Source organism: Exophiala mesophila, assembly GCF_000836275.1.
Source record: "Exophiala mesophila strain CBS 40295 unplaced genomic scaffold supercont1.4, whole genome shotgun sequence".
Lineage (NCBI taxonomy): Eukaryota > Fungi > Ascomycota > Eurotiomycetes > Chaetothyriales > Herpotrichiellaceae > Exophiala > Exophiala mesophila.
In genome coordinates, this window is record NW_015622507.1 from 4,900,320 (window position 1) to 4,927,436 (window position 27,117).

Here is a 27,117-nt window from a genome sequence, read left to right on the forward strand (position 1 = left end):
CGCATCCGTTGTGTCTCCTCCATCCGGATTCACTTCCACTTCGTTGCCGACGTCAGCGTACGAAGTGAGTATCAGAAGACCCTAAAGGCTCCAATGCGCGTTAGCGAGAGAGATGCACATTCTTACTCGTTGCTTCTTATCCGATCTTTTGCTCGAGTCACTTTTAATACTCCATCACATATCGGTTTACTCCACTGATGCCTACATGGGATAAAACAATACCCTCCACCTCTTCAGATGTGAAATCCCACCACCTCGGAGTCGCCAAGTCAAGTCCCGCATCATTCCGACGCTTCCTTCCGTCCCTTTGCCAGGATGCTCGAGCCCTGAATTGAAGACGGCATATCAATTCCTCCGACGCTGCTGCTGCTTTTCAACCACCAGCTGTCGTTCTTTGGCCTGTCGCGATACCAGAAGTCATGGCTCCTAGCATTCTCCGTCGCCAGAGCACCTGGAACGACAATGGAGGCTCGAGTAGTGAGAGTTCAAGGCGCCCTTCCTTGGTAGATTTCCCCAGAAAGTCGAGTATAGCAAGCCTGTCTTTATTCCTCAGTCGATCCAAGCGATCAAACTCTTATAAAGGTCTGGGCGGTGACTTGGACGACCTCGCGTGAGTCTCATATTGGCCAATTCTCCGCCTCCCATATTAATCATCTATTCAGTCAAAAACGAGGAGATGTCTTGCTGGCTCTGCCAGATGAGATTCTGACCCATATCATGTGCTATCTGGCCCCCAACGACTACTATGCTCTCCGTCTGACATGTCGTACGATCCGTAATATAATCAAGGCAAATGTTGGGCCAATTACCCGGTCGGTCTTTGCCCATGCAGCTTCCTCACAGCAAGATTCCGACTACTGCCAACGGCTGTATCCTCAGCCAAAACCCTGCTTAGATGAAACTTGGTTGTTGCAGATGCTCCGACGAAAGGCGCAGATCGACAAACTCATAGTCATCATCGCCGCCTTTACCCAGATCAAAGTCTACATGATGCCGAATTACCCTCGGTTCGACGAGTTTGCTCCCCACCGCCGGAAATTGATTCGCCGCTTCCACTCTCCAGCCTGGACACTGTATCATTTCCTTGAGCATTATCGGAAGATGCTCGTCTTCCAACATCCTCATCATGCCAATAGCGCCAGAATGAGGGCAATGGAATGCCCCGAGTGTACCCAAAGCGTGGAAGAGTTCATCCGCACCTACCCACCTCCCCAGCTCATCTCGACCTACCATTTTTATAACCTCGTCCTCGAACATCTCCGTCAGTTGAGCCGTGCTCCGGGTTACGTCGGAACAATAGAACGTCGTCTGAGAGGCTGGACAAGGCAATCGCCCACGGAGGCGCACTTGGCTCAGGTCGTCATTTTCGGAGGCATCCCTGTGTTATCCCAACTGTCCGTCCTCAAAGGGACATACAACCAACGCGTCGAAATCCTCGGCTCTTTCGTGGATAAGATTGGAGCATCGAGTACCGTGCAGCGGCGAATGGTCGTATCAACTCGGGCAAAATCATCATCTGCATTCTCGGATCGCATCAAAACTCTCTCCGTCGCAGACATTTCGGAGCATGAAAATCTGAAGGCGACACTCGACCCCCCATTCAATCATATCTCAGAGAAAACCGTGAAAGCCTTACCAAGCCTACCACTATTCATTGCCGGCGATTGGTTGTCAATCATCTCCGAAGACTTGGGACCCAATGACCAGATCACCAGCACATGGGGCTTTGTCCAAAATGTCCTCGCGAGACATGGAGACGGTCCGGACTACCTGGAACCCGTCAGCGACTTCACTTAGACATTGACCGTTCGAACGCTGACGTCAAGGTCAGGCATCATGCCATTTTGATGCAGAGACGCAAGAGCCCTGCTGTTATGACTACGGCATAAGCCATGAATAGTGATGGTGTCCAACTGCCTTCATAATCATGGAAGATAATTCCCAAGCTACAGCACCGTTGGACCACTATACACTGGCCACAAATGACACCCGGGTCTCATTTATTCATCGGATGATCAAACGGACTTGGCCGAACGCTGATCAGCCCATATCGCATTCGCCAAGGCGTGAAGTGAGCACCTTGAATCAAGCACTACGGCTGGTCTTGGAACTCGAACCTCTTTGGCGGAATCGCTCAATCCACCAAGAAACTGCCCATGGCAGTGATCAATGACTGTGATTTGATTCGCTCCCAACCGCTGCCAACCTGTGGTCCACTTGCGATCAACTTCCGATCACTTCCTCTCCTCCCCCTCTACCGAATCTGGTTCAGCCGCCAACACACCATTGCCAAGGCAGGCCACAGCATTGACTTGTACATTTATTTACCGTTTTCAATCTTTTTCCACCTTTGGTTCTTTTCTACTTTGTGTCTTATCATTATCACCATACTACCACCATGCTGTCGTCTCTGTTGGCCGTTGGCCTCTGCGCCTCTTCTGTTGTGGCACATAACTTGATCCAGATCAATTATCCTCTTGTAAGTTCACCTTTGACCAATGGTGATTTTCACTGACCCAAGACAGGGGCAATGGGACACTGATGAGGATGATCAACACGACGGTGAATTCTGTGGTGGAGCTGACCCTGGGAACGCAAGGCCTTGGTTAGGGGATGATACCTTCATTTCTCTCACTGGAGATGCGGGTGACTCGGTCACTGTTCTCTTTACAACCTCCAGCTTCACTTCAAACAACACCGACGCCTTTGATGACTTCATCAGGAGTCCAGCCGATTTCAATGTCACATTGATCGAGAATGCCACCTTGCCAGAATCCGGAAATCTGTGCATTGACACAGTTCTGCCCTCGCTGACGGAAGGATCCATTGGCTTTCTCTATGTTGCGACAAACACCAATCTGTCCGCATGTGCTACCGTGCAATACTTGGCTGAGTCTGCCGAAGGTGTGCAGGTACCAGGATCCAACCTCACGTACCGCGACTATTATTGTTCCAACTCGACCACCCTTCCAGTAGTAGACGAGGTTTGCGATTGTCACTGCCATGGTGCCGACGGTAAGCTTTGAGCTGTGTTTCCTGATTTGGGTCATGATTGTCTAATATTTTGAAGAACATTGTGAAGGCAACTGTTCTCCCTCTCAACTTGATGATGCTCGTGCAGAGTGCATGGCTGACCACGATGACGATGACGATCATGACGATCATGACCACGACGATCATGAGGAAGAGTGTGATTGTCACTGTCATGGTGACGAAGGTACGTTCACATTGGTTTTTCCGACAGCTGCCGGCTAATATTTCTAGAACACTGTTCCGGTGATTGTACACAGGCTCAGCTCACCAATGCTAGAGCCGAGTGCAGCGCTGCAGCTGGAGGCTCCACTGCTACCTCAGGATCAGGGTCCACAACGGCCTCTGGGACGGGTGCAGCAGCTACGGCGACGGACAATGGCGCGATTGGCGCGATTGTAGTCGGGCAAACAAGTAAAGCTGTTGGTATCATCGCACTCGTATATGCCTTCATGATGGTATAAAGTCCCATTAGTCGACATTCCGGATCCAGCATTCCATTGGTCTCTCATATTGGTCAACAATTTGATTGTGGGAGAAATCTGTATGTATATGTGAAGATGTAACATAAAATCCACATTCACAGCATTCTATCTCGAAATCTCGACATTTCCCGGGTGTACCGATGGCAAATTGTAGTGGTATCGTCGAGAAACTTGGATGGGTAATCTGAACATCAGCAGAGAAACCTGCCGAAGTTATACCCCTAAACCACTAGAATGCAAGCATCGTTCGAGCAAACAAGTCTATAACCAACACACTGTGGACATGACGACCCTAGCAACAACAACCCCCGTCAACGTTATAAGTCGCGCCCGTCACAAAGCTCGCTTCATCCGAAAGGAGGAAAGCGATGACACTTGCGATCTCACCCGGCTGCGCCTGTCGATCGATGACTTGCAGTCCTTTGGTAGATTGGGCGTAGCCTTGGATTTTCTCTGTTTCTTTGACCATAGGCGTTGCGACAATACCTAAGATTGTACCCCTCATGTGAGCAAGCAGTCTCAAATGGCATAAGATTACGGAGGTCGGTTCTCTCTTACCTGGGGCTACTGCATTGATTCTATGGTCTGGATGCTCCTTGGCCGCCGTTCGTGTTAGGCCCAACACAGCATGCTTGCTTGCAACGTAGCTCCCAATGCCTGGAACTCCCACGTGGCCGGCAGCGCTAGCGACATTCACCTAGACGTGCGATAAGAAAGACAATGTCAGAACTCAGCTGGGAACAAATATAGTACAGTAAAGAGTCATGGAGCTCCATCGTCCGTTTCTCCTTTCTATCTCCCCGACACGGGATTTCGGCGCGACTCACAATACTGCCACCCTTAGACAAGGTTCGAAGCTGTGCTCTCAGACAGTAGAATAGGCCCGTGGAGTTCACGTCCATGTGGAAGTGGAACCCTTCATCAGTCTCGTCCACCAGTCGAACATTATTGCGATAGACACCCGCGATGTTTGCAGCAGCATCAAGCCTACCGTGGTCTGCCACCGTTCTAGCGATCCATCCATCGACGGCTTTACTATCTCTGACGTCGACCACAGTACTTGTATGCTTGCCGCCTCTGCTTGTCGTCAACGTTTGGATCGCCTCGTCCAACCCCTGTTGATTCGTGTCTGCCAGCGACAATATTGCGCCTCTGGAAGCAAGCAGTTGTGCAGCACTAAGTGCGATTCCTCGTGCTGCCCCCGTGATGGCGATCTGTTGGCCATGTGTCTACGTTAGTTATCAAAAATATCTCTGGCCTTGGTCTTTGCTGTGTGGGATTTTGCTTTCTCCTCTCTTGGGATATAGGGTTTGCGGCGTCATTTCTGCTTACCACTTTCCCTCCTAGAGATGCCATTTTCCTTTTTGTGGCTCAATTCGAACCTTCATGAACTGCCCAGGCTATCAGGGTGTTGGGGTACTCAGAGCTTAGTCCTCGGCACTTATGATAGTTAAGCGTCAAACGAATGTTCTCTTGACTCAAGGCCCTGTTGTGCGCTTCGTATATATAAAAACGTTTCGAGCTCTCTCATCTCCACGAACTTTATTATAGCGCATAGGCGATCCCAACACTGATGCCGGGGCCGGGGTAGTTCATTTCCGAGTGCTGATCTACCCTTGGCCGACCTGCGAAGAGGCGGTGATGCCGGCAAAGTCGGACATTTTTTCTACGCTCCAGTTTTCCTTGTATGAACATTGAGAAACAGCCCTATATCCACCCAAGCTCATGAATGAAATGGACAGTAGCTGCCCTCTAGATCTCAGACTGCACGCAAATTTACCATTGGACGACGCTATGTTCGATGAAGAGGTGAAAGGGTTAGATGTCTCTCCTCATCGTTAGCGAGGAGGGCATCCTATCTATGCCACCTAGCCTGCGCTTTTGGTCTCCAAACTTTACACTGGGGGGCTCGAGGACGGTATACCACACTCGTCTTGCTCCCACAGGCTGTGACGCTCACGACTACGCGTGCATGTATGTAGCGTCTCCCAGCCCCTAGTATAGAGTTTGGAGATCAGAAGATAGGAAGCCCCAGTGTACAACGAGGATGGACAACCAACTTTTCATCTCTCGGTCTCATAATAATAACATTTCATGCGAATCCCTATCAGTTCACTGATTCTCTCAATTCCTACATTAATCAATGCTGTAGTCAATCATGCGAAGGATTATTGTTGCAAGTTTTGATCGAGATAATTCATCATATGGACGGCCATGTGGCTTTTGAGGATATAGGAGACTGTCTTGAGCAAGTGAGCATGCTACTACCTCCGCTCAAGATGATGACGATAGGTCAATTTCAAACCGAATCAACAATCTTTTCGTCATGTCCCCCCTTGGCATTGAGCTTCTCAACCGGGGCGTCTACATGGTAGTTCATGATGGCCTTGAGATCGGTGATGAACCAAGAAGCGACTGCAGCCAGAAAGATAAATGGACATGCGATGATGAAAGGATACCTGAGCCCATCAGCATAGGCCTGCTGCAAGCCTTGGACTCCTGCATTGATGATGGCCTCGGTAACGCCAGGGACCGACGCAACGGCTTCGGGTCGAGGGCCCGTGAGTGCGAGGATGAAGTCCGGTACCGACTCAATGGGCAGACCAGCAGTCACGACTGAATTTCCGATGTATTCCGGAATATACACACCCAACTTGTCGGCGACAACGGCTGCATACATAGAGGTGAAGGAAGAGGATGAAACTGCTCTGGAAATCACAGCAACTGCAGTGGCCGTGGCAACATGTCTATGCGGGGACGCGAGCTGGACCCCGGCGATGGCTTGACTGAGAACTGCCGCGGTACCAAAGCCGCTCAGTGCGACATACACCAAGGATCTTGCGTTCTGTCCCGGCTGGATCGTAGACATGCCGATGGTGCCAATTAGGCAGATGATATGGCCGACTGTCAGTGTCTCGCGGATGGATCGGAGCTTGACTCCAACATAACCAAAGATAGGCGTTCCTATAGCCAAGCCGCCGAAGTAGACCGAAACGCGAGCTGATGAGACGACTAGATCGGTTTCGAAAAGCGCTTGCGTCCTGGTTTATGTGGATTGTCAGTCTCCGCGGAGCAAAATAACTCGTGTCGTAAAGGGGTCGACTCTCACTCACAAGACGGGGTAGAATATGATGTAAGAATACACCATGGCACCTTCGACGAACATCAACCACACGCAGATGACAAACGTCCGCACCAGCCTTTTGTTGTGAGTGAATAGCTCGTGGTTCACGATGCCGCTTTTCGTTCCCTTCCACTCAAAAAGCCCGAAGCCGATCAGTCCGACAAAACCGAGGATCAGCGTCACTAGGGTGGGTGCTGAGGCCCAAGGATAAAGAGTACCCCCGAGCTGTATAGATTCAGATGTTAGCATGCATCCTTTGAATTCTTGTCATGCGTCCAATACCGGTCGTTGAGAATGAGATTGAGTCGGATGGGTTTACAAAGACTCACGTTCAGCCCTGTCAGCAGCAGTACTAGGCCGGTTGCTATAATCAAAGCTCCAAGTAGATCGAGTTGCTTGAGCTTCTGCCAGGTGCTCAGATGGTCGAATCTTGTATGTCGCTTTGGTGGTCGGTACCCAATAAACAGAAAGACAGCTGATGCACCCCAGAGGGCCATCTCGATCCACTGTCAGAAGGATTAATATGTTGATATTCATCAAAAGATGGTGAGGCATATAAGATTCCTGCGGCTTACATAGAAAGTTCTCCATCCAGTCTGTAGATTCCTTTTTGCCAAAGCACCCATTATCAATGGCGCCGAGATCATTCCAAGACCTCCCGCAACATTGATGGCTGCCTGGGCCACTGTAACATAGCTATTCAGCTCGGTTCGTGCATAAAGTTACAGAGGTCCGTAAAACCTACTGGGACGCCATTTTGTGGGTAGAATCTCACTAGGTACCACAAATGTGAGAGTGATGACAGCAATAGAAGCCCCAATCAGGGTCTGCGCTGCGATGAGCCGACCGATGCTCTGAGATCCTGGAGCAATTGCCGAGCCGATGAATGCGATGGTGGTGCAGGTTACCAGAAGAGCTTTTCTTGCTTGGAAAAGGTCTGAGGCCGACGACAAGATGCCGCAGAATACAGCTTGCACAAGAAGCATTGAGTTGGGAACCCATGTCTGGGATTCCACCCCGTTCAGATCTGCTGCAATTTGTCCTAGCTATATCCAAGTCAGTGTCGTTGAATCGTCCTCTATTCTGTGACAGCCACATACAAGAGAAGGGGGGCCCATCAGCGAAAACAGCTGGCAGAAGCTTTGCACACACAATGCCGTCAATGCAATCCACGTTCGAGCGTGCAGCTCGGGCTCATGAATCTCGTCTGTGTACGTGATATTTTCTACTTCTGGTGACTCTGCTGCGATACTCTCATCGTGATGTGCGAGGTCAATTGATTTGACATCTATTTTGTCTGTCGATGGCAGCACGGGTGCGTTTTGCTCTGGAGACATCTTGTGGTTGGAGGATTGTACGGTAAAGATTAGATGATGTCGCTTGACGGTCAAGTATGAACCCTTGATTGCTGGTGTTCGAGAATACACATCTAGTTGAGGTTTGTGCTTCATCTGATGCGCACATATCTACACTATATACGTGTGGCTCAATGCCACATGGATTCCCGCATTTCATTTCCCCGGAAACTGGAGCCAATAATGCATCTACGTTGGCAAAGTTATAGGTCCATATTTCCATGCCACATCTTGATGTGATCTGACTATGACCTCCCTTTCGACATCTCGATAGCCAGCTTTAGGCCATAACGCCGAGCCATCCTCGTGTAGTCGGTTAACTTCATTCGCCGGAACATTTTGTCAAAGACATATTACCTGATGGTGACACGAGATAGTCGATTACCGTGCCCACTCCTGTACGGGAAATAGACGGGTGCCAGCAGGTTTGCAGCCAATGAAGAGGTAGCGGAGTTTCCAGACTGGGTTCATCATAAGGGGCAGTGGCGTCAACACCACATTTTTCTAGTCCATAGCCGTAGGTCCTGCTTGCAGTCACTTTCGGTTGAATTTTCAGCACTTGTGGCCTGGGATCGTCTGTGTCAGCATTTGCACAAGATCCGACTACAGTAGCGGATGTTCTGAACTAGTTGGGACCCTGTCGAGTATATTTCAGTGCTAACATCTGAAACGAAGACCTTAAGGCCAGTGAGTGTGAGAAACCCTTCCTTTATTTCTACTTATCTGACTTCCATCTCCCCGCAAACTCAAGAGCGGACAGACAACCCAGCTAGCATGGGTCGCTTCTTTGGGAAAGTGGTGCTAGTGACCGGAGGGACCAGCGGTCTAGGTGCTGCCACTTGCCAACTATTTGTGAACGAGGGTGCAACTGTTTTTGTGACGGACTTAGACGAACGCGACTTCATTCGACGTCTCAGCTCCGAGAATGCGCACTACAGAAGATGCGATATCTCATCTCCAGAGGACTGTGAAGACGCTGTGGCTGACTGTATCCAGAGGTATGGTCGATTAGACATTCTTTTCTCCAACGCAGCAGTAACCCCTACAACGTATACGAGTGCAGAGGATCACGACCTGGCTCTGTTCCAACGGATTGTGACAGCCAACATTTGCAGCACCGTCTATCTTGCTAGAGCAGCAGTACCTCAGATGCGAAAACAAGGAAATGGAGTAATCATCGCCACAGCAAGCACGGCAGGGACTGGTGCAGACTATGGCCTTGCCCCGTATTGTGCAAGCAAAGCTGGAGTCATTAATCTTTGCAAGACAATGGCCATTGACTATGCAAAAGAGGGCATTCGTGTCAATGCCATCTGTCCAGGGCTTATGGACACTCCCATGGTCAACAAACTCATTACAGATGCAGCTGTTACTCAGGTCATTCGAGACACCATCCCTATGGGGAGAGCAGCCGACCCGCGTGAAGTCGCCCAGGCAGTATTGTTTCTGGCTTCTGACGATGCTTCGTATATCACAGGCCAGGGTAAGATTGATTTTACAAGACAACGAGATGCAAATTCTGACAATGTGTTCAGCCCTCGCGGTGGATGGAGGTTCTACAGCCAAAAGCGGCGATGTAGACTTTATGCCCTTTATCAAAAGTAGTTGAGTGGTCACGACATGAGTAATGCCATGGATTGCTGAACACCTTTACAAATCCTCGCAGAGCGCCATAGAATAGTCTTTCCGCAAACAACACATGTAGAAATGTTGAAACATCTCAGGTATGCGATTTGATGGAATGAGGGTGATTTACTGCGTCGGAAATGTGTTACTCACGGTCTGAAAACAATAAATATCTTGAGAAGCTCTGTCAAGTTTCTCCAGAGACCAGCAGATAGGATTTGTCGTCTAGCAAGTGCCGGGTTTAGCTAACAAGATCATCGAAGTCGCCAATATTTCGAATTTCGGTCGCTTCCTCTATGTGGACATGCACTCCTGCCACCTTGCTGACCCAAAGCGGCGAAGGCTTTCTGTACTCATGAGTCGCTGCCCGATAACCGCCCTCAAAATGTGGACTTAATTTGTCAAAGGCTAAGAGATGCTTCAACCGGCAAACTCAGGGAGGTAGTTAGCAACAGCATCCATGGTAGCCATGGCGGCAATTGTAACTGGGCAATCCGTCTGGCTCTCGGCAGTGAAAGGCGGGGAAATGTCTACTCGTATCTCTCAGCCAAAGAGATGAGGAAATATTTAGTTGAATTGCCGTGAATGCCGCCAACGTCGGAACCAAACATCCAAGCAGTTCGCTATGAAAACCATTCAATATTTACAATTCTCTAAGACTAGGGGAGTTGTCTACCTACCAGCATAATGACACTAAAAGACAACTACATCGTCCAAAACCAGGCAGACATACCTGCTCCCTTCAACAAATTGATACCCCAATACTTTCAAGCATGGGATAACCCTCATTCAAAGGATGAAGACTGAATCAAATTTTTCTCGCCAAATGGTGTCACCAAGTTCGGAGGTCATGTGCTTCAGGGGTACGATGCTCTTCGAGCAATGAGAGCCGGCTTTATCGATCCTGTCGAAGGCCCAGTGGTTCAATGTGAGCATACGTTGAAAACCTGCTGGATGTTGGCTGGTGGCTCGGAGAAGGATACTTATTCATTCTTTTTCAAAAGTTCGATCTGGTATAGACTGGTGAACGGGCAAAAGATTGATGCTGAGTGTGTTTCTTATATGAAAATGGTAGAAACTGGCAAAGGTGAATGGAGAGCAATCGAGTATGAGGTTTTCATGTCTTCGTTTGAGGTCTTCGATGCCATCAAAGCCATGGTTGCAACACAAAGCACTAAGTGAATCCAGCAAGATTCCGTTTGCTGAGGGATTGAAGCAGCTATCCTAGAGGGTGTTCAGTGGCACTATCCATGCCAGGGTGCCTATCAAGACTGGGCGGGCACAAACATTGGGCCTCTGGTACCAACCGGCACTGAATTCCTAAATATAGGTCCTTCTTACCAGTACATTGCGGCCACCTTGTCCAACAGTTGTCCTGATACGGTGCATTTCCGACGTACCGGTCAGGCACCTATCCTAGTACTGTAGCGTCTCCCAATTAGACCAATCAGAAGTTTATACTAGTACTTGACTTGCCAGTCCGTATTCTGGGGGCCGACTAATCGCGAGCCCTTGAAACGGGTGGAAAGTTTGCAAGTCTGGCCTGATGCGAGACAAATTCCCACGAATTCATTGCGGGCACGTGAGTGACGCGCTACGTCATTTTCTCCCCATGGACGCGTTGGCTTGGCATCGTCTAAAAACGGGAAGGCGCAAAATTTGCTAAGTTCGATTGATTCATGTTTCCCGTCTTCATCATCTGTCGAACAAATCAATTTCCCTGATCAGCGTACCTCGCACATTAATAACAGCGCGAAACGCATCTCAAACTGTATTTGGTCATGGGCACTACTACACTACTTCAAGTGTCTCTGGATCACTTCATCTGACACGTCCTTGTGCAGGTAATTCAAAAACCTTTCGAACATCTCCCATGCGCTTCGATTCAGCAAATCCATCTGCTCCGTCACCCATACTTCCACTTGTTCTCGCTCGACTGTCTCTCCATTGCTCTCCTTTTTCACCACTGGCGACTTGCGTGGCGGCATGCTGACATTCCTGCAGCATAAACGTGCATGGGTCCATACCTCATCGGGAAAGTCGACAGAGGAAACCCAGAACAAAGCCTCGTGATCATTATGTCCGTTGATCGTGACGATGCAGTAGATAGGTAGATGCAGGCATTTACGAGTAATCCGACCAAAATACACAATGTTCGTCGTCGTCGTCGTCGTTCGTTTAAATTATGAGGTCTAAACTATGGGGCATTCCTTTCACGGCGGGGAAAAATCACGTGCATTTTTGGTGATTTTGCCGCGTCTTTTCCGGCGCAGATCGTCTTCATCGAGCTCAACCTCCTTCACGACCTTCGCAGCTGAATAGATTCATTGCACGACGCGAATAGAGATGGAAGGTGAGGATGTCTCCGGCGCAGAGGTCATCTCAAAGGCTTCGATAAAGCAGAAGCGCGCCCTTAAAGCCTGCGACTTCTGTCACCGGCGAGGTCGTCGCTGCAAAGCCTCACCCAACGACAACACCCGATGCATGACATGCATCGAGTATGCTGTCTCCTGTACTTGGAATCGAGTGTCTGCCAAACGGGGCGCCAAACCTCGTCGATCGAAAGTCACAGAGACTCTGTGGATCTTCGATGAAAGCAAACATGGTTCCCGGAGTCTCATCACCAATCTGTGCGACAACTTCTTCGAGTCGGTTTATCCAGTGTTCGTCCGAGGATTCGCATTGGGATGATTGTTGCTGATGTCTCTCAGAGCTGCCATTATACATGAGCAAACCTTTATGGATCACTGGCACAGGGACAAGATCCCCTGCGACAGGCCATCGTATGCCAGATTGATGGCTGTATGCGCCTTGAGTGCCACTCGCATCACCAGTGGCGCTACCTTCCAGCTAAGGAACATCCAGGAGCACTTTGAGCCGAATTTCTATCTCAACGAGGCTTTGCAGGCAGTCTCCGGTAATGTGAGCGAGTCATTCAATCTCGAATCTCTTCAGGCAGTCGGAGTGATATGCCTGACGGCACTCGAAGCCGGTAACACCTTTTTGTTACAACGATACATGGGCATGTATCACGCCGCACTGGCAGAGCAAGGCTTCCACGACGAAAGGCGCTGGCCAGACGACATCAGTATCATCGAGAAGGAAGAACGAAGAAGACTCTACTGGTACATGTACCGTCTCGAGGTCCATACATCACTCGTCTTGGGGCATGCTGTGCGATGTCCCGAGTTACATTCTGCCGTGGCATATCCATCGCTCCCTGATCAGGATTTCACTGAGTCGATTCGGGAGTCGGAGTGGCTCAGCGGATGGAATTTTATCACCGACATTTATCGTGGTATGGAACATGTCATCCCATATTTCCGGTCCCGGCGGGCGATTGTCAACCGCGCGAATCGAAAACTCTCCACGGCCTTCCTCTACGATTATGACCCCCAGGAGAAGATCGTGGAGCCGCTGGCTCTAGCATTGTCGAATCTACCCAGCCGGTTCAAGCACGCGTTCGCGGTCTCCCGAGATACCCGACAGAATCGGTGTGCCTTTCAGACGGCGAACATCATATGCACTTATCATGTAAGAGTTGTAGATGCGTCCTTGTTTCATTGCTTGGGCTGATGGAAAGCAGTTGCTACGTATTTTGTCATTTTGTGCCAACGACGGGACATTGTTTGAAGCCTGTCGGACGGCTCTTGACCTGATCGAAGAGATATCGGCCATTCCACACCAATATATGAGAGCCATGGGGCTTTCGATGGCAAGTTATACAGCTGTCAAGGTCACTCAGTGCTGATGCCTTCCAGTTGCAAGAACTGTCCGGACTTGGGCACATCTTGAGCAGTTTCGTCAAGAAAGAACTACGCAGGTCAGACTATCAGCACCTGAGGACAGTGATGTGAGCTCCAGCCTCCCATCTTCCTCTGGACGTTCCGTCTCCAGATTGGCTCGATGCTTACGGTGACCAGGGTGTGTATGTCGGAGCTTCTGGAGATTATGCCATCATGCCTGTCTGCGGCTGCAGATGCCAGCCGAAGACTCCGGGCCTACGTTGAAGACATCGATCACTTCCTCAGTCCTACACAAACACCCGAAACCCCCACCGTCGAGTATGCGCAAACTTATGACGGAGCCCTGGTGACCCAGCAATCCGACGTTGATGAGATTATGATTCCGCTTGAGATGCTTGAACGAATACCATGGGACTGGGCAGAGCCGTTTCATGTATTTTAGATTCCCCGAAAGCGGCAACATGACATACAGGACGATTCAATCCCTCAATACTGCTTTGTGCCTTCGCCTGTTACCCACGACGTCCTTTGCCTCCTCGTCCTCCACAGGTAATACTCTCCGGCAGTCATGACCGGGTACTTGTTCGGACACTCTTCAGAGACACAAGTCGGAATCGGATCGAGCACAGTCTGTCGATTTAGCCCCCAGAAGAAGGGTACAGAATACCGCTCTCGACCACTTTCATTGATGACTCGATGCACGGTGCTCACAAAAAAGTCATTCGTCTGTCTCATGAAACAATCGGCAATGTTGACAACGAACGACCCGGGAATCGGCTTGACCTTGATCCAACGTCCTGATTTGCTCAGCACCTCCAAGCCCTCGGTGTCAGCGGTGATGATGGTGAAATACTCGACATCGGTGTGCGCTCCAATTCCATTCTGATCATCTCGAGATGCTTCTTGTCTTGGATAGTGCACGATCCTGACCCCAGCCTCTGGCCGCTTGACCATGTCATCAAATGACTTCTCAGGCAGACGAAGGGCCAACGCAAACATCCTGGTGAGCTTACGGGCAAAGCTGATCATCTCTGACTGGTATGCGCACAGCGTTTCCTTGAATTGGGGCAAGTTCTCTGGCCAGAGATTGATCTCCGCAATGGAACTATCCGGCTCATCCGGATCATTGGCCGCATTGTAATTCCAATTGTATGCCTCATACAAATCTGCGAGAGGAGAATATCAGCTTGGAAACATCCGACTGCTCCCGTCAAAGGTTGAAGGACCAACCTCTCTGCTTCCAACTGTTGGGGTTGTAGTGCTGCATGGGATGATATCCGCAGTACTCGTCTGGCATCAACTCCGTGCAAACTTCCATCTTCTTCTCGGCGGGAAGGGCGAAGAAAGACTTTGCCTCGGTGATGACGTTCTCGGCCAGCTGCATATTCACCCTCTACATTCGAGGACATTAGCATTGATTCAACAATTTGCATCAATGAGAGTGATTACCACGTACATGGTTGACTATGCAGAAAAAGCCGATGCTGTGAGCTGCTTCCCGAATCTCCTCAGCGACAGCCTGACGGTCGTCAGCATTGTCGCTATACATGCGAGAGACGTCGATGACTGGGATCGCCTCATCCGTGCTTGAAGCATTGGAGTTAAAGGTGAAAGTCTTGCCATTGGTGAGGGTGATGCTGTGAGGGGCCTCAGATTGGACTGTCGTCGCAGACATGCTGACAGGCGAGGCGAGTTCTAGCAAACTTCTTCAGTATCTTCAGCTGTGTGACCTACAAGGAGATGCCGAGTCTCGTCCAGCGTAATATATTGCAATGCGATAAGTTATCTCTCCAAGTCGAGCGCCGGTCTGGAACACAAAGGATTGCAATTTACGAATTCAGCCGCCACTGGTGTTGGACCATGTCGTCCTCTCAAGCATACATTCTGCGATGCTTGGGCGGTCTAGGCGGGACAGGACAAGATTCAGGCGCATGAATTGGTAATTTGGCCCATGCATTGATACAGCAACACGAACTCGCCCACCGAGGGAGGGTGTCAAGTGGGTCGATTGTCGGCGTCATGAATGGTTCGAGGCTGTTAAATGGTTAATTCTGATAACAGCCTCAGCCGTGATTGGTACCGCCATGTCTTCGAAGCTTCTTTTCCTGCGACTCGCAGCATACTCTCCCGTCTTCTCCCATGCCTTGTCAACGCTGATCAATGCCCGGCGGAAACAGATAGTGTGAGCTAACCGCGCTCTCCAGTGGCGAGCATCGCATTGCAAAGATATCTAGACATTGATATCTGAAAGTCATATCTTTCGAAAATGATGACCAGCCTGCCTTGGAAGATAAATACATCGACATATCCCAACGGTCACATAGCTGGTTCTCATCCTTGATCGCGCCAGCTCAACATCCAAAGCTCTGCGACTCGGCGAGCCACGCAAGATGAGCACCGCTTTCCAAAAGTTCCTAGCTCGCGTTGAGGTCAAAGACCACGACGATGGCAACCTTGGCAAAAACGCGAACTTCGACACCAAACCCCTTGAACCAGCCCGGCGCACATATGGGCCATGGCAGTTTGTGACCCTGTGGGTCATCACCGGGTCGTTCAACATCGGCGGCTGGACCACGGGCTCCTCGTTGATCGCGCTGGGATTGAACGTCTGGCAAGCTATGCTCACCGTGATCATCGGCAACTGCATCGTCGGTGTCCTGTGTGTGCTTAGTGGCCACCCGGGCGCCAAATGGCATATCGGCTTCCCCATCATCCAGCGATGTTCCTGGGGCATTCGGGGATCAGTCTTCATCATCATCCAGCGAGTGTTCCTGGCGTGCATCTGGTTCTCGACGCAGGTGTACTGGGGCGGTCAATGCGTGCGTGTCTTCCTCACCGCGCTCTGGCCGTCGTTTGCTCGCGTCGACACCCCGCTGGCCAACGGTACAATGACGACCGCCGACCTGACCTCATTCATCATCTTTACCATTCTCTACCTGCCGCTGACGTGGATTCGACCCGAGAAATACAACATCCCTTTCCTCATCTCGTGCTCGGTGGTCATCCCGACCATTTTTGTCTCCTTGATCTGGTTCACGGCGACAGCCAAGGGAGCTGGAACATTGATTCACGATGTCTCGGGTCTTACGGGGATCACTCAGGCCCGCGGCAGTCAGTTGGGCTGGATGATGACGTTGGGGATATGCACCAACATCAGCTCCATTTCCGTCCACATCTTCGTCCAGTCAGACTATACCCGCTTTGCTCGGAAGCCGAAGGATCAGATCCTGGCGCAGCTGGTCATGGTCCCTCTGGGCACCATCGTCGTTTCCCTGATCGGCATCATCTGCACTTCCTGCGCAGCAGAGATCTTCCCGGAGCAACAAGGTACACTTCTCTGGGCACCCTATGATCTATTTACCGCCCTTCAACAACACTACAACAACTCGTCCCGCTCCCGCGCCGCCGTCGCCTTCGCCAGTCTTTCCTTCCTGGTCGCCCAATTCGGCATGGTCGTGGCCAACAACGGCCTGTCTGCGGGCATGGATCTATCAGCGCTATTCCCACGCTTCTTCACCATCCGCCGCGGCATGTGGCTCATGTCGTGTCTCGCCTTCATCGTCCAACCATGGCAACTGCTCAACGGCGCGAGTAAATTCCTCACTGTGCTGGGCGGCTACGGCGTCTTCCTCGGCCCCATGACCGGCGTCATGTTCGCCGACTACTTCTTCCTCCGCGGACGCAAGATCAAATTAACCGACCTGTACAAGCCCGACAACCAGAGCATTTATTGGTACTGGAAGGGCGTCAACTGGCGGCCCTTTATCGCCTGGATCATGGGCGTTTGGGTCACCGTCCCCGGATTCGCGCAGTTTGTTCGCTACGGAACGTCAAAGTCGTTGCCAGGCTGGTCGAATCTGTACAACATCTCCTATCCGTTGGGCATGACGCTGACGATCCTGATTTATCTCGGCTTGAACAAATTCTTCCCCGTCGCGGGTGTGGGAGTTGTGGATGATTACGACTATTTTGGAACGTTTGGCCCGGCCGAGTCTCCGTCGCTAAGTGGAGAGGAGGTTGTGACAGTGCAGATCGAAGAGGACTCGATGAAGGGGTCCAAGCTGGACAAGGAAGCTTGATATTTGTCTTGCAATGCTGGGAGTACATGTGCGTGATGATGCTCGTGTCGAGCAGGGTGATTGATAGAGGTTGCTAGCTCTGAATACACCGTGAATTTTATATATATGTTACTCTACAGACTTACACCTGACCGTACCTAGATCGAATCCATACAAAGCCAGGCCCTTCACGTCCCTACACAGTACATTAACGCTGGTCCGGTGTCTGGTCGCCTACAAGAGTCTCAATACCTAGGTACATACTCACATCGTAGGTGGTCACTGGTGGTGTTGATAGCCTCGCCTGGGGCACGAGGCTGTAGGACGCCAAGGCCAACAGGGCAAAGTATCACGTGGTTTCGCGTCAAGCTTGAGAGACAAACCGTCAATGCGCGCTGCAGATGCTTGCACAAATGCTGGGCCCGTCGTTATCATTGGGAAACTATAGATGACAGTAACACCTTCCAACATCACGGCCATATGATTACCTTGACCAGTGTCTGTCCCGCAATGCAAGTTCCCATACGACACGCATTTGATTGACACGAAACGACACACCGTCCGCAAGCGAATGGCTTGTTTTCTTTTCCCCATGGAGAATCCGTCCTCCGATATCTAGTATGTAGATGGCGGAAAGTTTCAAGAATCCGCTGCTAGCGGGATGGTTGAAGGAATGGATGGACAAGCTGCGGTTCGAGGCATACGGTATGCTTTAATCAAGGCCATGGGGACACTCGATCGGGAGAGTAATGAGGCGATCACGAAGGAAGAGTCAATCACTCTAGCGAAGCCGCATTGTGATGCGAGTTCTACGACGCCTAGTGATCCGACAAAGTTCTTCACACTGCCAGACAGGACCTTCAGAGGCACCGCTTCACTAATAATTCAAGGCAATCTCGCCATCGCCAATGATCATTAATGGCTGGCTCAGCCGCCCAGCTTCCGCCCAAGCGAAACCCAAGCACACGCAAGCACGTGCTCGATGCTCCATTCGAGGGATTCTCGCCACGTGACCAATATCAAAGTAGTTCATGATTTTCTCAAGGTCCTCACTTATTACAAGCTTTATGAATACCCCCAAGCAAGCTTTCCACTTCACCTGGCTACAATCGAGCATAGCATACTCGCATGTTGATGCTACATGCTACGACATGCAACATAATCATTCCTCCTGGAGACCGAGATATCTCATACTGGTGCTGTTAGGTGTCTTGGCCACCGTGACACGCTATTTGGTATTCCCAATCAACTCACAAGAGCAAGATCATGTCACTAAAGCAAAACATGGTCAAGTCCATCATTTCCAGGTAATTATTCTCCTCGGCATTATGTTGATTATCTTACGTCTGCCACCTGTGGCTCAAACTCGGTCGATAAGCATCCGAATCTAATCAGCCTAATATCAGACCATCTTCGAAACTCATATCGTATTTGAGGACGTTTTTGAAGGCTGTTCGAGCCCACACACATCCCCGCGATATCAAAAACAAAGAGACAAATTTCTATCTCAATTGGAGAGAAGTAGAAATGATGTCCAAGCCAAGAAGGGTCCACGCTACCGCTTGCTCCAAGCTTTGTACGGATTCTCGAGATATGAAGACGTGAACTCAAAGGAAGCACTCCGTCTCGAGTCTTTATACAACAAGACCTCAAAGGAAAAGAAAAAGGTAAGCCAACAGTCATAAATATTCTTGTCTTTGAAAGTTTCCAACCCATGGTGTCAGTTTATCGAGTCGGCACTCACATATCAGTCCAACTTCGACGAAACTCGTGCTCTTTTCACTTCCAACAATCAACTCATCAAAAAAATCATTTTGCGGGCAATGGATCACTATCAAATTTCCCAGGAAGAGTTAGCAACCTTCATAACTTCAATCGAAGCCCATGATCAGAAAGATAAAGCTAAGCCAGACAAGACCAGCATGTCCCAGGCCCTGAAACACGTTGTGCGAGAGTGGTCTACCGAGGGGTTTCACGAATGGTCTGGATCATATGCCGTTATCAGAGAGAGTCTAATTTGCCTTTTCCCGCGCCAGCTCAACAACAGCAATCGCGCGTACAATACTACCCAGCCATCATTGAGAATTCTTCTTCCCGGGTCAGGACTCAACCGGATTGCACATGAGGTGGCTAGGCTCGGACAAGACGTACAAGTGACTGCCAACGAGTTCTCGCCATACATGAACATCGTCTACAACTATATCAGCACGATCACGGTCCCGTTCTCAATGCATTTTCATCCCTACATTGATTCATGGTCGCACCAGCCATCTCGAGCAGAACTTCATCGTCGTGTCCATGCCCCTGACACCTTACCCTGCCTGTCAGATGTTGTACTTGTTGAGGGTGACTTTTTGCGTATCTTCAACGACCACAAAGGCCAGCATTGGTCTGCGACACAGGACGTGCTCATTACACATTTCTTCCTCGACACCGCTAGAAATGTGCTTTCGTACATGGAGAACATCCATCGACTGCTCAGACCGGGTGGTACCTGGCTCAATTTCGGTCCTTTGCTCTGGAGCTATAATGCCGAGCTACAACTCTCGCTAGAGGAAGTTGTCAGATTGGCTGAAGCTATGGGATTTGAGTTTTTGGAAACGAGCTCGGAATTTGGTCCAGAAACGATCCCGGGTTTGAAGGTAAGAAGCATCCATGCGCCTTATGGGTACAATTCGAGGGCGCTGTCCGAGAACGCTTACAAGGCTCAATTCTGGGTTGCAACAAAAAGATAATTCACGACGTGCAATTAAACGAGCGAGTGGTTTGTTATGAGATTTCAACACTGACTAGTCTGCTTTGGAACACATACGCTTTCTCAATTCAAAGCCGGAGCACCAACAAGGGTTTTAAGTCGGCGAGTCTGAGTGCTGAATCCACTGCCATAGCTTTCGGATTTGGCTTTCATTTACCAGGTATGATGTCTCAGCGACTCTCAAGGTCGGCATATGTTGGTGTGTAGTCGACATTTGATAGCTTTGAATTGGGCGGTCTTCAATACTGGAACGCTTCCGACCCCCATATCCACGTTGCCAGAATCCCAGCAGTTTCAATGCAGGGTGGTCTCTAGTCGCAGGACTTTCTTTCAACTGCTCCAATGTCTTCAACCATTCATCGACGGTGACGACTTTGAAAGATAACTCTTTTGATAACCACACGAGCAGATCAGACCAGTGCACACCCATGTCGGGATTCAAGACATGATATACAGCAAGAGTATCAGAGGTTCGGTCTATCACGCACCTTTCCACCGCAAGCTCGACAAAAGCCTTCGCTGCCAGATCTACTGGCAACCAATTCAAGATTTCATTGTTCAAGTCCGGCAGAACACCTGTGGCTTTGGCACTGACCATAAGCAAAGGATATGCTTCAGACATATTCCAAATCCCTGTCTTTGTGGCACCAGACAACTGACCGACACGACACACCGACACTCGGTGCTTCAACTTGGTTGAATTGTCAGCGTCTGCACATATCGCCTCTGCAATCCATTTCGAGCGAGCGTATCCTGTTGGCCCTGAGGCCGAAGGGTCGGCAACATAGGCTTCGGGAATGAAGCGACCAGTCGTCCCCCATGAGACGGATTGAGGAGGTTGATAATTTGACACCGATGCCACACTGGAGCAGAAGATAACGCGTGGAGATCTGGGCGAACGAAGAGCGAAATTCAAGATATTCTGCAACCCCGCCAGATGAGTTCCAGCAATAGACTTCAGGGAGATCAGGAAATTGACACTCCAAGCAAGATGCATGATCACATCCACACTATCTGCGAGGACGTGATACTCATGCTTGGAGAGTCCAAGGTCCTGGTCTGAGAGTCTGCATGACAAAATGGTGGTTTTGGTGTCCAAGTTTGACGGAATATTCAGTTTTCTTGATGTCAGTGCTTCGAAGACACGTTCTCGTGGAGCATGCTCACTGTTGTTCCGAACAAGCAATGAAATGTGAGAGACTTGCGGATCAGAAAGAAGCTGGTCAAGTATATGCGAACCAAGTGAGCCAGTAGCCCCAGTCAAGAGAACGTGAATTCCACCGTGATTATTCGGGATTCTGGACCGTTGCTCCTCGGAGCCCCTGTTATGCGTTTCTTCTGCCACTTGACTCACTCGATACTTCTGTACGAGGTCCAACATTAACTGGTGCTGGTCGTTAGAGTCATTTTGAACACTCTCTCCGGACCGTAGACGCAGAATCGTATCTCTGAGGTGTGAAATCGTACCTGCATCCTCAACCAGAGTCAGTGGCAAGGATGCGAAGGACGAATTTGGTATCATTCTCGCCACTGCATTCCTGATTTGAATACATCCAACAGAGTCTACCCCGAAAGTGAATAGATCCGTTTCATCAGACAAATGGTCGTCTTCGAGATGGTCACCGCCAGCCACAGACAAGATTATTTCACGAAGAGCGTCAGAGACTTCGCTATCTGGAATGTTTGTGCTGCAGTTAGGAAGCTGGAGATTTGCATATGTTGCTTCAATGATACCGGCATATTCTTGCTCGACAATCTTTCTCAGGATTGTGCCTTTGCTACTTTTGGCCAACCCTTCCACCACAGGCATCATCGGTACAAGCATATTCCGAGATATTCTCGCGTGCCTTTGAGTTTCATGGTTTAGGGTTGCTATCTTAGGCCAAAGCTCCCGAATGAGCTCGCTGTTCGATATCATTCGAGCAGACTCTGATCGAAAGAGCAGCGCACCAGGGTATGATTTCCCGTTGCCAAAGATGAGAACGCCGTCCAGGCTATCAGAGGATGCCTTGATTGCATCCTCTAGTGGCCCCGGGTCGAACTTCTTACCAGTGATCAATGTAAGTTGCGAGTCTGACCGTGAATGATATCTCCATGCATTTGGAATAGATGAATGGGGCGTAAAAAGATCTGCAGTGGCATAGGACCGGTTTCCGCGGTTCCTCTTCGCCATGTGAGGCCAGTCGGGCTGGATTACCAACTCGAAAAGACCCCCTTCCCTGGGCTCAAACTGCAATTGGTCTCCACCGGGACTTGATCGGAGATATTGCCACTCCTTATCTTGACAGTAGTCTCGATGTGACGACATGAGGAACCCACACTCAGCGCTTCCGAATCGAGATATCAGGTTCACATTTTTTTGTACAAGACTGTTGCCAACATCAATTGGCAAGGCAGCGCCACCGACGCCGACGATATCCATAGACTGAAGGATATCCAACCCCTTGTTATCATTAGCAAGCATTTGCAGAACATATGGCACTGATGAGAAGTATTTGACTGGTGGAATGGCAGGGTCCAATTTAGCCTGGTTCTGCGCAATGTCAAGACAAGTGAACACATGAGCGGCAGTAATTGGCAGTTCCTTTCCTGGGAAAAGCCAGATTAGAGCGTTACTGGTCCAAGCCCGGAACACATCGGCGATACCGCCATGGTAAAGGGGTGTGGTAGTGAATGTGGCTGCTGTGTGGCCGTCGAAGCAAGGTAGCACGCCAACGGCCGCACGGTGAGACTGCGGTATTGGTTTTGGAACACCAGTGGATGTGCCTGAGGTGTGATGTAGGTATGCAATGTCGGTATCACAGACAATTTGATCTTGATCTTGGTGTTCATGTACGGTGTCGACCGAGTCACCCGTCAGCTCTGAAATCTCGGGTCCTTCACCCTTTTTAATTGCAGGTATTGCAACCACGTTGATCATAGTGCTGAGGGTATCGTGATGCTCAACCTCTCGCTTAACCTTTTTGGCCAACTCCAGGTTCGTTTGGTCGTAAAAGAGATCAACGGCATTGCAGACATCCAGGAGATTAGCGATCGCCGAAGCAGAACACTGCGGTGCGATGAGAAGAACTGGGTGGCCCAGTCGCATCAACGCGAGCCATGTAAACAAGAATGACTCAGAACTTGGACTAAGAAGTGCCACAGTTTGACCTCGCCGTGCATGTAATTTGATTTTGGTTCTGATCGTCTCCGCAACTCCCGCGGAAAGCTGCTGTACGTCTGCAAAGCTCAATATTTTCCCCTGCCATTGCCGTGAGTTTGTTTGAACTGGTACATGATAAAACCCCACCGCCGGAAGCCCAGGTGAGTGTTTGGCCTTGTGATCAACCAGACCTGTCACTGTCTGGTATGGTGTGTACCTTTGGCTTTCCTGTTGTCGTCTTGCTTGTCCAAGTGTGCATGTGAAATATGTGGGTAACATTATTGCAGGATTGCTTTCTCTCTTGCGGGATTTGAGCCAATTCGACTGGTATCGTATCTTGGGCCGGAGGCTTTTCAGGTGTAGTAAAGTGTGGCCAGAGGAAATGCCCTCACAACCAGCCTGATAGACTGTCTCTACCTAACACAATGTTTCATCATCAAGAACGATGTTCTCATGTCAACATCTATAGTATTGACTCGTAAGGCGTGTGATCCGAACAGAGGATGATCAATATGTGGGAGCATAAAGCTCTCGGAAGGTATAATGCTGGAATATATCATTCATACAAGTGGCGATCTATCTGACATCATTACTTCCAGGTGGGATGGATAAGTACCGTTAGGTGGAACAACACAAAATATCCATTTCAGAGAGAACCTCAAATTTTCTCCCGTCAACCAAATGGTAGTAATACCCATCTTTTAATTCATCACAATGTCTAGCTTGGAACTGGATCATTAGGAGAAAAATGAATCTGCCTAAACTAGACCCAGATATCAATGTTATGGTGTCAATTGACCTTAACCCCGTCACTACGGCCGTTGACTCCGTTGGTGACACCAGTGGCCTGTCCATTTAGTGCAGCATGTGTCCCATTGGCAAAACCATTCTTCAATCCGTCCAGCCTTGGTGCTACAGGGGCCGGCTTTGTAGCCGTTCGTGCTGCATTTGTGGTATTCCATCCAGCGCCATGGACTCCGTTGTCTGCTGTTCTATTTGGTCGAGTATCATCGTTCAAGACGCTAATCTTGTTCAACTTATCTGAGAGACTGTTGACAACATTGATACCCAGTGGCGTATCGTTCAGTGTGTAGCCTGTGTCACTAGAGTCCACGAAAGCATCTAGGCCTTGGCCTTGGCGGGGGTAATTCTTCATTATTGATTTGTGCTTCCTCAGGGCGGAATACATCTCATCCATGGATACGTCGTTCAAGAAGACGCATCTTCCGAGAGGGCTAGGCACAGCAGCTCGAAGCTTGCCGTCTCTTGTCCGAAGTATGGCTTGGGTGCCTTTATCGAGGATGTCTTCGTCGAATTGGTGATGATCCATGGACAGACCAGCCCTCGAAAAGAGGTTCAGAAGCCTCACGTGCTCCTCGTCGCTGAGGAGTCCTCTCATGTTGGCTAAGGTCGCCGAGTAAGCCATATCAATAGAGATTGCATGGCCGTGTCGCAGTGGAATCTCGGGCACCAGTTCGTGCAGCGGTGACCACCTATAATCTCATTAATCCATGTCCAGGCGATACAAGAGTTTAGTCAGGCGTACGTGTGCCCATATGCAATCACCCGGTCGAGACCAAGCTCATGCAAATTGGGTGTCTCCAATTTGAGCATTTCATGGATACCGGCTCGGTTGATAGCATCTGCGGCATCTCGAACCTCTTGAGGTGCCCCATCTGTACGACCAAATCCAGTCCCGATCAATTGTTCGCAAAATTTGTCGAGAAGCTCAAAAGTTGGAAGATGGGCGCACGTCGAGATCTTGATAAGCTCGGCAAAACCATTTCGGATTTGTGCTTCTGGTAGTGTTCGAAGAAAAGTGAAGTCGAGGAAAGTTTGGACAGGTGCATGATATGCGCCTAGGCGGTTCTTGTAGTTACCATAGTTGACGGCAACCTTGATTGAGACAGAAGCGTCGATCAGACCGATCACAGTGGTGGGGACTCGGATGTAGTTTGTGTTTCTACGGTACGAAGCGCATGCGTATCTGCAGTTCGACGGTTAGCAGACATGTTCGAAATAACCAAGGTACAGCCAGAAGGTTGTATGGGTCAGAGTGCCTTGAAGTCATCTTTGGCATGTGGTAGCTTTTACCCAGCAACGTCAGTGACAAGTCCACCGCCAATGACTAGAACCGGCTCCTGAATTATAGTCAGTTGGACGAGGAAAGCTGTAGTGAGAATGAGCGAACGAACTTTTCTGTAGATCCCAAACTTATTCATGGAATCGACAATGCTGAGAAAAGTGTCGATAGATTTGGCTTTCTCGCCGATCATAGTTTTGTGAACATCAAGGTTGATGCCATAATGGTCAAAGTAGTGTTGAACCTGTTCGCCGTACACTGAGAAGATGTTATAGTCCATGATGGCAAGGCAACGACCCCATTTCTTGTAGCTCTCAGCCAATTGACCATTCTTGGTGTCGAAAACACCATCAAGGAAGGTAAAGCTGTACTTGATCTCTTCACAACCTCGCACATCGAATCCAGCCGCGGTCTCTTCGACTGTGGCTTTAAGGTCTGACATGTTAGAAACTGATGTTGATGAGAAAGACGATAGTCAGAGATGGAGTTTTGAAAGTCTACAGAGAAAATGAAAACAATGTCAAAGCCCTCAAAGGCGCGCTGGGAGTATGATATATACCCCGCCCCGTAAGACGGTGAAATAGAATACCTCGAATGGAGTGTCGTGTGGATTCTCCACCAACGTACAAGATGTGAATGAATACGTCTTCCATTCTCATGAAAATGTCACTCAAACACTGTTTCACACCGGCGGACATGCATGGCGACCACAAAGATCTGGATTTGGATGCTGAAAGCGGGTCCCATCTGGTAGAATCGAGCCAGGGTTCAACAAAAATTGATTCACCATGGTGATGAGGTTTGGCCCAACCGAGCCACTAGCCCGGCTTTAGAATTCGGCCTACTCGCAGTCATGATGTCGTACGGACGGGCTTGTGGAAAGGGGAGAGCAAGACGTGCTCCAGACGGGCCGCTGTGCTGTCCCTGAAAATCCAGGACAAGAGCCTGGTTAAAGGAGCAGATGGCACAGGAAGTTTGAGCGCCACGATATGCCAGCCGGCAAGTTTTGGCATGAGATCCTAGTGCGGCGTCGGGTGGCAGATTGAGTTATTGTGTGTCCGGTGGCATCGGAAATGTACCAGGCACCCGGGCCTACCTGAAAGACGTAAGAGATCCAGGTCCACGACAAGTTGAAGCCGCCGAAACTCTGGCAAACTCCGCTTGAGGCGATTGATGACGATGTGTCCAACGATGTGATACAATCAGAACACAGACCATTATGGTAGAGAAACATTGTTGAGGATGTACAGGTACTGCGCTAGGACGTTTGTGTCTCTAGCGTTGAGATTTGATTGGTTATGTCAACATCATGGAATCGTCACCACTCCAAAGAATGCAGAGAAAGTCGAGAGACTTGGTCAAATCCAGGCTTTTATGGAAATCAGCCCTTCACCCCGCGCTTCGACATGTCTTGAGACTACTAGGTAGTGTACGCGTAATGGGGGCTTGTAGCATATTTTGCCCATGCAGAAGCCTCTTCCAAGTCCTGTGGCAGACGCTGGCGTACCTGAGTGCTGCATCAAATGGAGCAACCATTGGGCGGACTCGCATCCGAGGGGACATGATTTCCTTTTTGCCGATCTCAAATCTAGATCATGAAATGGCAGAAATCCCTGTTGGATCTTTCTTCCGTTCCAGCCGCCTCCTGCATGCCCCAGACCTCAGCTGTGGAGATAACAATGATTTCTAAGGGTCTTGTCCTTGTTGACAGGG

At 49.8% G+C, this 27,117-nt stretch overlaps 10 protein-coding genes across 12 annotated transcripts; 6 read left to right on the plus strand and 4 right to left on the minus strand.

Moving 5' to 3' along the window:
- Positions 1–419: 419 nt before the first annotated feature.
- Positions 420–1,797, plus strand: PV10_06794 (uncharacterized protein; the record flags this gene model as incomplete). The annotated part of the gene is made up of 2 exons (XM_016371626.1): positions 420–610; positions 663–1,797. 2 exons carry the CDS (start codon positions 420–422, stop codon positions 1,795–1,797), a joined length of 1,326 nt encoding a protein of 441 aa, XP_016223919.1.
- A 601-nt stretch (positions 1,798–2,398) lies between these two features.
- PV10_06795 (uncharacterized protein) lies at positions 2,399–3,494 on the plus strand (the record flags this gene model as incomplete). The annotated part of the gene is made up of 4 exons (XM_016371627.1): positions 2,399–2,479; positions 2,526–3,015; positions 3,071–3,217; positions 3,265–3,494. The coding sequence occupies 4 exons, from the start codon at positions 2,399–2,401 to the stop codon at positions 3,492–3,494; spliced, it is 948 nt and encodes a 315-aa protein (XP_016223920.1).
- A 313-nt stretch (positions 3,495–3,807) lies between these two features.
- Positions 3,808–4,871, minus strand: PV10_06796 (uncharacterized protein; the record flags this gene model as incomplete). Its single annotated transcript, XM_016371628.1, has 4 exons — positions 3,808–4,001; positions 4,074–4,212; positions 4,343–4,744; positions 4,848–4,871. 4 exons carry the CDS (start codon positions 4,869–4,871, stop codon positions 3,808–3,810), a joined length of 759 nt encoding a protein of 252 aa, XP_016223921.1.
- A 3,897-nt stretch (positions 4,872–8,768) lies between these two features.
- Positions 8,769–9,603, plus strand: PV10_06797 (uncharacterized protein; the record flags this gene model as incomplete). The annotated part of the gene is made up of 2 exons (XM_016371629.1): positions 8,769–9,477; positions 9,530–9,603. 2 exons carry the CDS (start codon positions 8,769–8,771, stop codon positions 9,601–9,603), a joined length of 783 nt encoding a protein of 260 aa, XP_016223922.1.
- A 2,363-nt stretch (positions 9,604–11,966) lies between these two features.
- PV10_06798 lies at positions 11,967–15,230 on the plus strand (the record flags this gene model as incomplete). Of its 3 annotated transcripts, XM_016371630.1 has the most annotated exons (5): positions 11,967–12,283; positions 12,332–13,154; positions 13,207–13,335; positions 13,382–13,473; positions 13,544–15,230. In XM_016371630.1, the coding sequence occupies 5 exons, from the start codon at positions 11,967–11,969 to the stop codon at positions 13,806–13,808; spliced, it is 1,626 nt and encodes a 541-aa protein (XP_016223923.1). In that variant the 3' UTR covers positions 13,809–15,230. The 3 variants fall into 3 exon arrangements, with proteins under 3 accessions (XP_016223923.1, XP_016223924.1, XP_016223925.1); XM_016371631.1 differs by having other exon boundaries at positions 13,382–15,230; XM_016371632.1 differs by having other exon boundaries at positions 13,207–15,230.
- On the minus strand, positions 13,853–15,156 carry PV10_06799 (uncharacterized protein; the record flags this gene model as incomplete). The annotated part of the gene is made up of 3 exons (XM_016371633.1): positions 14,823–15,156; positions 14,597–14,759; positions 13,853–14,532 (listed from the first exon to the last, which is right to left on the minus strand). Exons 1-3 carry the CDS (start codon positions 15,039–15,041, stop codon positions 13,853–13,855), a joined length of 1,062 nt encoding a protein of 353 aa, XP_016223926.1. The 5' UTR covers positions 15,042–15,156.
- A 213-nt stretch (positions 15,231–15,443) lies between the features above and the next one.
- Positions 15,444–17,511, plus strand: PV10_06800 (uncharacterized protein). The gene has a single exon (XM_016371634.1). The coding sequence runs from the start codon at positions 15,757–15,759 to the stop codon at positions 17,443–17,445; it is 1,689 nt and encodes a 562-aa protein (XP_016223927.1). The 5' UTR covers positions 15,444–15,756; the 3' UTR covers positions 17,446–17,511.
- A 1,023-nt stretch (positions 17,512–18,534) lies between these two features.
- On the plus strand, positions 18,535–23,024 carry PV10_06801 (uncharacterized protein). Its single transcript, XM_016371635.1, has 3 exons — positions 18,535–18,731; positions 18,831–19,091; positions 19,149–23,024. Exons 1-3 carry the CDS (start codon positions 18,576–18,578, stop codon positions 20,157–20,159), a joined length of 1,428 nt encoding a protein of 475 aa, XP_016223928.1. The 5' UTR covers positions 18,535–18,575; the 3' UTR covers positions 20,160–23,024.
- PV10_06802 (uncharacterized protein) lies at positions 20,274–23,600 on the minus strand (the record flags this gene model as incomplete). The annotated part of the gene is made up of 1 exon (XM_016371636.1): positions 20,274–23,600. The coding sequence occupies one exon, from the start codon at positions 23,598–23,600 to the stop codon at positions 20,274–20,276; it is 3,327 nt and encodes a 1,108-aa protein (XP_016223929.1).
- A 479-nt stretch (positions 23,601–24,079) lies between these two features.
- PV10_06803 (uncharacterized protein) lies at positions 24,080–25,846 on the minus strand (the record flags this gene model as incomplete). Its single annotated transcript, XM_016371637.1, has 4 exons — positions 24,080–24,814; positions 24,868–25,308; positions 25,416–25,462; positions 25,517–25,846. 4 exons carry the CDS (start codon positions 25,844–25,846, stop codon positions 24,112–24,114), a joined length of 1,521 nt encoding a protein of 506 aa, XP_016223930.1. The 3' UTR covers positions 24,080–24,111.
- Positions 25,847–27,117: the final 1,271 nt, after the last annotated feature.

Excerpts from the sequence above, each read along its gene's own strand:
- PV10_06800 (XM_016371634.1), top strand. The coding sequence starts at position 15,757 with ATGAGCACCGCTTTCCAAAAGTTCCTAGCTCGCGTTGAGGTCAAAGAC.
- PV10_06801 (XM_016371635.1), top strand. The coding sequence starts at position 18,576 with ATGCAACATAATCATTCCTCCTGGAGACCGAGATATCTCATACTGGTG. Across the intron at positions 18,732-18,830 it reads GTCAAGTCCATCATTTCCAG|ACCATCTTCGAAACTCATAT; the intron begins GTAATTATTCTC and ends GCCTAATATCAG. Across the intron at positions 19,092-19,148 it reads CCTCAAAGGAAAAGAAAAAG|TTTATCGAGTCGGCACTCAC; the intron begins GTAAGCCAACAG and ends CCATGGTGTCAG.